At 49.9% G+C, this 10,976-nt stretch overlaps 1 protein-coding gene across 1 annotated transcript; it reads left to right on the forward strand.

Annotated features, from left to right (window-relative positions):
• Positions 1-3,813: 3,813 nt before the first annotated feature.
• On the forward strand, positions 3,814-10,742 carry LOC146675749 (uncharacterized). The gene is made up of 2 exons (XM_085401187.1): positions 3,814-4,862; positions 10,565-10,742. The coding sequence occupies exons 1-2, from the start codon at positions 3,814-3,816 to the stop codon at positions 10,740-10,742; spliced, it is 1,227 nt and encodes a 408-aa protein (XP_085257313.1).
• Positions 10,743-10,976: the final 234 nt, after the last annotated feature.

Consider the following 10,976-nt stretch of genomic DNA (forward strand, 5'->3'; position numbering starts at 1 on the left):
GTCAGCGGATCCCTGCGACCGTGCACTGAAGTTTTAGAGAAATTAAACTAAGTTGAAACCATTAAATAACTAACCAGCCTGTGCCAGGGATCTGTGTCAGCTGATCCCTGCAACTGTGCACTGAAGTTTTAGATAAACTAAGCTGAAACCATTAAATAACTAACCAGCGTGTGTCAGGGATCTGTGTTAGCTGATCCCTGCAACCGTGCACTGAAGTTTTAGAGAAAATAAACTAAGTTGAAACCATTAAATAACTAACCAGCCTGTGCCAGGGATCTGTGTCAGCTGATCTTTGCGACCATGCACTGAAGTCTTAGATCAAATAAACTAACCTGAAACCATTTAAATAACTAACCAGCCTGTGCGAGCGATCTGTGTTAGCTGATCCCTGCAACCGTGCACTGAAGTTTTAGAGAAAATAAACTAAGTTGAAACCATTAAATAACTAACCAGCCTGTGCCAGGGATCTGTGTCAGCTGATCTTTGCGACCATGCACTGAAGTCTTAGATCAAATAAACTAACCTGAAACCATTAAATAACTAACCAGCCTGTGACAGCGATCTGTGTCAGCTGATCCCTGCAAGCGTGCACTGAAGTTTTAGATCAAATAAACTAAGCTGAAACCATTAAATAACCAACCAGCCTGTGCCAGCGATCTGTGTCAGCGGATCCCTGCGACCGTGCACTGAAGTTTTAGATAAAATAAAGTAAGTTGAAACCATTAAATAACTAACCAGCCTGTGCAAGGGATCTGTGTCAGCTGATCCCTGCAACCGTGCACTGAAGTTTTAGATAAACTTGGCTGAAACCATTAAATAACTAACCAGCCTGTACCAGCGATCTGTTTCAGCTGATCCCTGCAATCGTGCACTGAAGTTTTAGATCAAATAAACTAAGTTGAAACCATTAAATAACTAACCAGCCTGTGCAAGGGATCTGTGCCAGCGATCTGTTTCAGCTGATCTTTGCGAACGTGCACTGAAGTCTTAGATCAAATAAACTAACCTGAAACCATTAAATAACTAACCAGCCTGTACCAGCGATCTGTTTCAGCTGATCCCTGCAACCGTGCACTGAAGTTTTAGATAAACTTGGCTGAAACCATTAAATAACTAACCAGCCTGTGCCAGCAATCTGTTTCAGCTGATCCCTGCAACCGTGCACTGAAGTCTTAGATCAAAATAAACTAAGCTGAAACCACGAAATAACTAACCAGCCTGTGCCAGCGATCTGTGTCAGCTGATCCCTGCAACCGTGCACTGAAGTCTTAGATCAAATAAACTAAGCTGAAACCATTAAATAACTAACCAGCCTGTGCCAGCGATCTGTGTCAGCTGATCCCTGCAACCGTGCACTGAAGTTTTAGATCAAATAAACTAAGCTGAAACCATTAAATAACTAACCAGCGATCTGTGTCAGCTGATCACTGCGACCGTGCACTGAAGTTTTAGATAAAATAAACTAAGTTGAAACCATTAAATAACTAACCAGCCTGTGCCAGCGATCTGTGTCAGCTGATCCCTGCAACCGTGCACTGAAGTCTTAGATCAAATAAACTAAGCTGAAACCATTAAATAACTAACCAGCCTGTGCCAGCGATCTGTGTCAGCTGATCCCTGCGAACGTGGACTGAAGTTTTAGATCAAATAAACAAAGCTGAAACCATTAAATAACTAACCAGCGATCTGTGTCAGCTGATCCCTGCGACCGTGCACTGAAGTTTTAGATAAAATAAACTAAGCTGAAAACATTAAGTAACTAACCAGCGATCTGTGTCAGCGGATCCCTGCGACCGTGCACTGAAGTTTAAGATAAAATAAACTAAGTTGAAACCATTAAATAACTAACCAGCCTGTGCAAGGGATCTGTGCCAGCGATCTGTTTCAGCTGATCTTTGCGAACGTGCACTGAAGTCTTAGATCAAATAAACTAACCTGAAACCATTAAATAACTAACCAGCCTGTACCAGCGATCTGTTTCAGCTGATCCCTGCAACCGTGCACTGAAGTTTTAGATAAACTTGGCTGAAACCATTAAATAACTAACCAGCCTGTACCAGCGATCTGTTTCAGCTGATCCATGCAACCGTGCACTGAAGTTTTAGATCAAATAAACTAAGTTAAAACCATTAAATAACTAACCAGCCTGTGCCAGCGATCTGTGTCAGCTGATCCCTGCAATCGTGCACTGAAGTTTTAGATCAAATAAACAAAGCTGAAACCATTAAATAACTAACCAGCCTGTGCCAGGAATCTTTGTCAACTGATCCCTGCAACCGTGCACTGAATTTTTAGAGAAAATAAACTAAGTTGAAACCATTAAATAACTAACCAGCGTGTGTCAGGGATCTGTGTTAGCTGATCCCTGCAACTGTGCACTGAAGTTTTACAGAAAATAAAGTAAGCTGAAACCATTAAATAACTAACCAGCCTGTGCCAGCGATCTGTGCCAACTGATCCCTGCAACCGTGCACTGAAGTTTTAGATAAACTTGGCTGAAACCATTAAATAACTAACCAGCCTGTGCCAGCGATCTGTGTCAGCTGATCCCTGCAACCGTGCACTGAAGTTTTAGATAAACTAAGCTGAAACCATTAAATAACTAACCAGCCTGTGCCAGCGATCTGTGTCAGCGGATCCCTGCGACCGTGCACTGAAGTCTTAGATCAAATAAACTAAGCTGAAACCATTAAATAACTAACCAGCCTGTGCCAGCGATCTGTGTCAGCTGATCCCTGCAACCGTGCACTGAAGTTTTAGATCAAATAAACTAAGCTGAAACCATTAAATAACTAACCAGCGATCTGTGTCAGCTGATCACTGCGACCGTGCACTGAAGTTTTAGATAAAATAAACTAAGTTGAAACCATTAAATAACTAACCAGCCTGTGCCAGCGATCTGTGTCAGCTGATCCCTGCAACCGTGCACTGAAGTCTTAGATCAAATAAACTAAGCTGAAACCATTAAATAACTAACCAGCCTATGCCAGCGATCTGTGTCAGCTGATCCCTGCGACCGTGCACTGAAGTTTTAGATAAAATAAACTAAGCTGAAACCATTAAATAACTAACCAGCGATCTGTGTCAGCGGATCCCTGCGACCGTGCACTGAAGTTTAAGATAAAATAAACTAAGTTGAAACCATTAAATAACTAACCAGCTGTCATGGTCCTGGGCCATGTGGGCCCAGTATTCTTAGTTTTCATGTATTTTTGTATTTTGTTCCTTATTTAGGCCATGTTTTCTGAGTTGCCCTGTTGTGTTGTTCCCCAGTGTTTTCCCTTCATGGCTCTCTCCCCCCTGTGTTCCCTCTATGTATTTATGAGCCCTCGTCTCCCTTTGTGGTTGTTTCATGTTTCCCCAGCCTGTTACGTCTGTGTTTCCCCGTGCTCTCTCTCCTCCTGTCTGAACCTCTGTGCCTGTACATGTCATGTTCAGTTCACCCTGCCCTGTCTCATTATGATTATCAGTGTCACCTGTGTTCCCCGTGTGTGCCCACTTTCCTCGTTTACCCTCTGTGTATTTCTGTCTGAGTCTCCCTCTGTTCGGCGTCGCGTTCTCCCTCATGCTGTGTGTGATTCCCCCGTGTTTCCTGGTGAGCTTTACGTTAGTTTTTCCCAGTTTAGTTTTGTATCTCCCATTGTCTTTTGTCAGCAATAAAGCTGCTTTTTGAGTTCATCCCCGTGTGTGTGAGTTTTGCATTTTGGGTCCTCCTCCTGCCTGCCACACAGCCGAGACATGACAGAAGAACACGACCACGATATGGACCCAGCAGTTCACAACCCCTCCGCGGACCTCCAGTACGATCTGACCATGTCAGACCCAGCGGACAGTTCGGACGAGATTGGGGAGGAGCTGCAACGGCTCTGCCGGCTCATGACGCGCATCTGTGGGTGCACGGACCCCAGAGTGGTGTCCACCGGGTTGGCGGCCATTGACGCAATCCTTCAGCAAGCGCCACAGCTCCGGCGGTTTCCCCAGCTTTTTGAGGCGTTCGACTCTCTGGCCCCCCTGAAGGAGGAGCTTCGCGCCCGCACGCTGGCCCAGAGGGTGTTAAACGCCGCCTCCGCACCTACGACTCCGACCCGCAAACGGTTGTCGTTGCCGCTGCCTCGCGAGCCGGAGGTAGTCAGAGTAGGGACTCTGAGGCTCACCGCTGCACCGCCATCTACTCACAGTTCGTCTCCGCCACTGTCGAGCTACATAGCCCAGCGCACCGAGATGGTGGAGGCCACAGATTTCGACGACGATGAGCGACAGCAGGTATTGCTAGCCTTACGGGAGGACGAGCTTCGTTGGAAGCCCTGGCTCATTTCAGAGGAGGAACTCACACCTGTTGCACCGCCTCGGACCAGCCGCTCGCCCTCCCCACACTGCTCAGACTTTACTTCGCCTGCCTCTTTTCTGGCAAGGATGTGGGCGGACGACGAGGAGATCGCCGCCACACCACCCTCAGCTTCGGTGGCTCCAGCATCCATCGTACACACTTCCAGAAAGAACCGGCGTCAGCGCCGCCGTCGCGCACTGCTACGTCCTGTCTCGCCCTCCACGAAGCGTCCCGCGGACGCTGTGGGGGTCCTGGACGTCGATCACGAGGGGCAGCAGCACGCCGCAGGCGCACAGCTAGTGGAAGAGTTCGGGAGGGAGCCGTGGCTCGCTCCTGATCATGACGAGCGCTCTTTCCGGGGGACTCGACTGGCTCTTGGGGGTCCCCGGAGTTGCCAGGGACTTCCACCGCTCACCCCGCCCGCTTCCACGGATAGAAAGAAGCGGCACTCCCGCCGCCGGCACCCTGAGCCTGCCATTTCTCGGACAGTTTTTTCTGAGCCTGCTCCTTTTCCTGCTCGTGTTTCTCCTCCCAGGTCAGTTCAGTTAGCTCCCTCGCAGCCACCCTCGGTTCAGTTAGCTCCCTCGCAGCCACCCTCGGTTCAGTTAGCTCCCTCGCAGCCACCCTCGGTTCAGTTAGCTCCCTCGCAGCCACCCTCGGTTCAGTTAGCTCCCTCGCAGCCACCCTCGGTTCAGTTAGCTCCCTCGCAGCCACCCTCGGTTCAGTTAGCTCCCTCGCAGCCACCCTCGGTTCAGTTAGCTCCCTCGCAGCCACCCCCGGTTCAGTTAGCTCCCTCGCAGCCACCAGTAGCGCAGGCCCCAGTAGCGCAGGCCCCAGTAGCTCAGGCCCCAGTAGCTCAGGCCCCAGTAGCTCAGGCCCCAGTAGCTCCTGTAGCGCAGGCCCCAGTAGCTCCTGTAGCGCAGGCCCCAGTAGCTCCTGTAGCGCAGGCCCCAGTAGCTCCTGTAGCCCAGTCCCCGATAGCAGTACGGTCCGCTGTTCAGCTTAACATCCAGCCAGGGGTCTCGAATCTCTCTGGCTCTGCATCAGCTCCTGCTGGGAGCTCGGATGAGCTCATCCAGGACTCCGCGGCTCCCACGCCGCCATCTACCTCGTCAGCTGGAGGGTCCGAGGGGCCCGTTCAGCCTCAAGCCTCGTCAGCTGGAGGGTCCGAGGGGCCCGTTCAGCAACCTTCCTCGTCAGCTGGGGGTTCTGGAGAACCGCACCAGCCTCATGCCACGTCAGCTGGAGGGTCCGAGGGGCCCGTTCAGCCTCCTGTCTCCGCTGGAGGGTCCGAGGGGCCCGTTCAGCCTCAAGCCTCGTCAGCTGGAGGGTCCGAGGGGCCCGTTCAGCCTCCTGTCTCCGCTGGAGGGTCCGAGGGGCCCGTTCAGCAACCTTCCTCGTCAGCTGGGGGTTCTGGAGAACCGCACCAGCCTCATGCCACGTCAGCTGGAGGGTCCGAGGGGCCCGTTCAGCCTCCTGTCTCCGCTGGAGGGTCCGAGGGGCCCGTTCAGCAACCTTCCTCGTCAGCTGGGGGTTCTGGAGAACCGCACCAGCCTCATGCCACGTCAGCTGGAGGGTCCGAGGGGCCCGTTCAGCCTCCTGTCTCCGCTGGAGGGTCCGAGGGGCCCGTTCAGCAACCTTCCTCGTCAGCTGGGGGTTCTGGAGAACCGCACCAGCCTCATGCCACGTCAGCTGGAGGGTCCGAGGGGCCCGTTCAGCCTCCTGTCTCCGCTGGAGGGTCCGAGGGGCCCGTTCAGCCTCCTGTCTCCGCTGGAGGGTCCGAGGGGCCCGTTCAGCCTCACGCCTCGTCTGCTGGAGGGCCCGAGGAGCCCATCCAGCCACCTTCTGCTACGCCTGGTCCAGCCTCAGAGCCTTCGTCCGCTGCAGCCTCAGAGCCTTCGTCCGCTGCAGCCTCAGAGCCTTCGTCCGCCGCAGCCTCAGAGCCTTCGTCCGCTGCAGCCTCAGCCTGTGCTTCGCCTGGTCCCGCCTCGACTGGTCCTGTGCCCACCGGGCCTCGGCCAGTACGCCTGACACTGGAGAGCCGCCGCCGCTGCCTTCCGCGCGGCCGGCCCCCTGAACTGCTCCGTCGTCTCCTTCGCCGCCGCCGCTGCCTTCCGCGCGGCCGGCCTCCTGAACTGCTCCGTCGTCTCCTTCGCCGCCGCCGCTGCCTTCCGCGCGGCCGGCCCCCTGAACTGCTCCGTCGTCTCCTTCGCCGCCGCCGCTGCCTTCCGCGCGGCCGGCCCCCTGAACTGCTCCGTCGTCTCCTTCGCCGCCGCCGCTGCCTTCCGCGCGGCCGGCCTCCTGAACTGCTCCGTCGTCTCCTTCGCCGCCGCCGCTGCCTTCCGCGCGGCCGGCCCCCTGAACTGCTCCGTCGTCTCCTTCGCCGCCGCCGCTGCCTTCCGCGCGGCCGGCCCCCTGAACTGCTCCGTCGTCTCCTTCGCCGCCGCCGCTGCCTTCCGCGCGGCCGGCCTCCGGACCAGCTCTGCCACCTGTGCCACCTGCCTGGTCGGCCCCCCGACCGTGTGACCCGTGAACTCTGGTGCCTGTGGGCTCTGGGTCGGCCCCCTGAACTTTATTTTGACTATGGTCATGTGCTCCCGTGTTTTCTGTTGTTTATTTTGTTTCCCGTTCTGGTCCCTCCGTCCTGGTCCCCCGCCTCCCGCCCTGGGTGGGTTGTTTTCTGTTTTTGTTTCTCGGGTTTGGGCTGTCGGGAGCCAGCCCTTTAGGGGGGGGTGGTGTCATGGTCCTGGGCCATGTGGGCCCAGTATTCTTAGTTTTCATGTATTTTTGTATTTTGTTCCTTATTTAGGCCATGTTTTCTGAGTTGCCCTGTTGTGTTGTTCCCCAGTGTTTTCCCTTCATGGCTCTCTCCCCCCTGTGTGCCCTCTATGTATTTATGAGCCCTCGTCTCCCTTTGTGGTTGTTTCATGTTTCCCCAGCCTGTTACGTCTGTGTTTCCCCGTGCTCTCTCTCCTCCTGTCTGAACCTCTGTGCCTGTACATGTCATGTTCAGTTCACCCTGCCCTGTCTCATTATGATTATCAGTGTCACCTGTGTTCCCCGTGTGTGCCCACTTTCCTCGTTTACCCTCTGTGTATTTCTGTCTGAGTCTCCCTCTGTTCGGCGTCGCGTTCTCCCTCATGCTGTGTGTGATTCCCCCGTGTTTCCTGGTGAGCTTTACGTTAGTTTTTCCCAGTTTAGTTTTGTATCTCCCATTGTCTTTTGTCAGCAATAAAGCTGCTTTTTGAGTTCATCCCCGTGTGTGTGAGTTTTGCATTTTGGGTCCTCCTCCTGCCTGCCACACAGCCGAGACATGACACCAGCCTTTGCAAGGGATCTGTGCCAGCGATCTGTTTCAGCTGATCTTTGCGAACGTGCACTGAAGTCTTAGATCAAATAAACTAAGCTGAAACCATTAAATAACTAACCAGCCTGTGCCAGCGATCTGTGTCAGCTGATCCCTGCAATCGTGCACTGAAGTTTTAGATCAACTAAGCTGAAACCATTAAATAACTAACCAGCCTGTGCCAGGGATCTGTGTCAGCTGATCTTTGCGACCATGCACTGAAGTCTTAGATCAAATAAACTAACCTGAAACCATTTAAATAACTAACCAGCCTGTGACAGCGATCTGTGTCAGCTGATCCCTGCAACCGTGCACTGAAGTTTTAGATCAAATAAACTAAGCTGAAACCATTAAATAACTAACCAGCCTGTGCCAGCGATCTGTGTCAGCGGATCCCTGCGAACGTGGACTGAAGTTTTAGATCAAATAAACAAAGCTGAAACCATTAAATAACTAACCAGCGATCTGTGTCAGCTGATCACTGCGACCGTGCACTGAAGTTTTAGATAAAATAAACTAAGTTGAAACCATTAAATAACTAACCAGCCTGTGCCAGCGATCTGTGTCAGCTGATCCCTGCAACCGTGCACTGAAGTTTTAGATCAAATAAACTAAGCTGAAACCATTAAATAACTAACCAGCCTGTGCCAGGAATCTTTGTCAACTGATCCCTGCAACCGTGCACTGAATTTTTAGAGAAAATAAACTAAGTTGAAACCATTAAATAACTAACCAGCGTGTGTCAGGGATCTGTGTTAGCTGATCCCTGCGACCGTGCACTGAAGTTTTAGATAAACTAAGCTGAAACCATTAAATAACTAACCAGCCTGTGCGAGCGATCTGTGTCAGCTGATCCCTGCAACCGTGCACTGAAGTTTTAGATAAACTAAGCTGAAACCATTAAATAACTAACCAGCCTGTGCCAGCGATCTGTGTCAGCGGATCCCTGCGACCGTGCACTGAAGTTTTAGAGAAATTAAACTAAGTTGAAACCATTAAATAACTAACCAGCCTGTGCCAGGGATCTGTGTCAGCTGATCCCTGCAACTGTGCACTGAAGTTTTAGATAAACTAAGCTGAAACCATTAAATAACTAACCAGCGTGTGTCAGGGATCTGTGTTAGCTGATCCCTGCAACCGTGCACTGAAGTTTTAGAGAAAATAAACTAAGTTGAAACCATTAAATAACTAACCAGCCTGTGCCAGGGATCTGTGTCAGCTGATCTTTGCGACCATGCACTGAAGTCTTAGATCAAATAAACTAACCTGAAACCATTAAATAACTAACCAGCCTGTGACAGCGATCTGTGTCAGCTGATCCCTGCAACCGTGCACTGAAGTTTAAGATAAAATAAACTAAGTTGAAACCATTAAATAACTAACCAGCCTTTGCAAGGGATCTGTGCCAGCGATCTGTTTCAGCTGATCTTTGCGAACGTGCACTGAAGTCTTAGATCAAATAAACTAACCTGAAACCATTAAATAACTAACCAGCCTGTACCAGCGATCTGTTTCAGCTGATCCCTGCAATCGTGCACTGAAGTTTCAGATAAACTAAGCTGAAACCATTAAATAACTAACCAGCCTGTACCAGCGATCTGTTTCAGCTGATCCCTGCAATCGTGCACTGAAGTTTTAGATCAAATAAACTAAGCTGAAACCATTAAATAACTAACCAGCGATCTGTGTCAGCTGATCTTTGCGATCATGCCCTGAAGTCTTAGATCAAATAAACTAAGCTGAAACCATTAAATAACTAACCAGCGATCTGTGTCAGCTGATCACTGCGACCGTGCACTGAAGTTTTAGATAAAATAAACTAAGTTGAAACCATTAAATAACTAACCAGCCTGTGCCAGCGATCTGTGTCAGCTGATCCCTGCAACCGTGCACTGAAGTCTTAGATCAAATAAACTAAGCTGAAACCATTAAATAACTAACCAGCCTGTGCCAGCGATCTGTGTCAGCTGATCCCTGCGAACGTGGACTGAAGTTTTAGATCAAATAAACTAAGCTGAAACCATTAAATAACTAACCAGCGATCTGTGTCAGCTGATCACTGCGACCGTGCACTGAAGTTTTAGATAAAATAAACTAAGTTGAAACCATTAAATAACTAACCAGCCTGTGCCAGCGATCTGTGTCAGCTGATCCCTGCAACCGTGCACTGAAGTCTTAGATCAAATAAACTAAGCTGAAACCATTAAATAACTAACCAGCCTGTGCCAGCGATCTGTGTCAGCTGATCCCTGCGAACGTGGACTGAAGTTTTAGATCAAATAAACAAAGCTGAAACCATTAAATAACTAACCAGCGATCTGTTTCAGCTGATCCCTGCAACCGTGCACTGAAGTTTTAGATAAACTAAGCTGAAACCATTAAATAACTAACCAGCCTGTACCAGCGATCTGTTTCAGCTGATCCCTGCAATCGTGCACTGAAGTTTTAGATCAAATAAACTAAGCTGAAACCATTAAATAACTAACCAGCCTGTGCAAGGGATCTGTGTCAGCTGATCCCTGTGTAACACCTGCTTAGTATAGTAGGATTAAACTTATAGACTAGATTCGAGAGGAGTAAAATAAATTTGAGAGAATTGAGTGTTGAACAGCCGGCAGATTTATTACAATGTTACAGTGGTGCAATAACCCAATGTAAACAGCATAGAAAATTAACAGAAAATCAACAGAGAAGAGCGCTCTTTTGAAAATAACAACAAAATAAAATAAAATAAGTAGTCTCTTTAGACCTGACTCCTGATGAGCAGGATATTGGGAGTTCAACTGTTTCCCAGAGAAACAATCCGTATCAAGTAAGCAGTTTTTGTTCTTGCTTATCTGAAATCCTGCGATTCGAAGTAATTCAGACTGTAACTCTACTCCTGCATCCAGAACAGCTGGCCACACTGCTTTTGGATTCGCCAAGAGTTTTCACAGGGTCTGGCTCGCCATCCATATCCAGAACCACTTCAGATCCAGGATCACAAAAAAACAGTCGGAATTCCCAAGAAACAAATACACGCTCTGCCTGGTTTTGGTCGAGAGTAAAACACATAAAGGCCTTGTGTAGCTTGTTAATTGCTCTCGGGTGTCTTGCTCCGTTTTGCCTAGCTTAATGCAGCAACGTGCTTTTGTTGCATTCACTGAACTACGGAAAATCAAAGTGTGTTCAAGGGGTGTCGGAAATAATATTACCAGGTAAAAACAAGAAAATACTAGTAACCATGTCTATAGGGGTTACACCTGCAACCATGCACTGAAGTTTTAGATAAACTTGGCTGAAACCATTAAATAACTAACCAGC

This window comes from Rhamphochromis longiceps, linkage group LG3 (assembly GCF_057381845.1).
Source record: "Rhamphochromis longiceps isolate RC_006_pf linkage group LG3, R_longiceps_female_GT1.1, whole genome shotgun sequence".
Lineage (NCBI taxonomy): Eukaryota > Metazoa > Chordata > Actinopteri > Cichliformes > Cichlidae > Rhamphochromis > Rhamphochromis longiceps.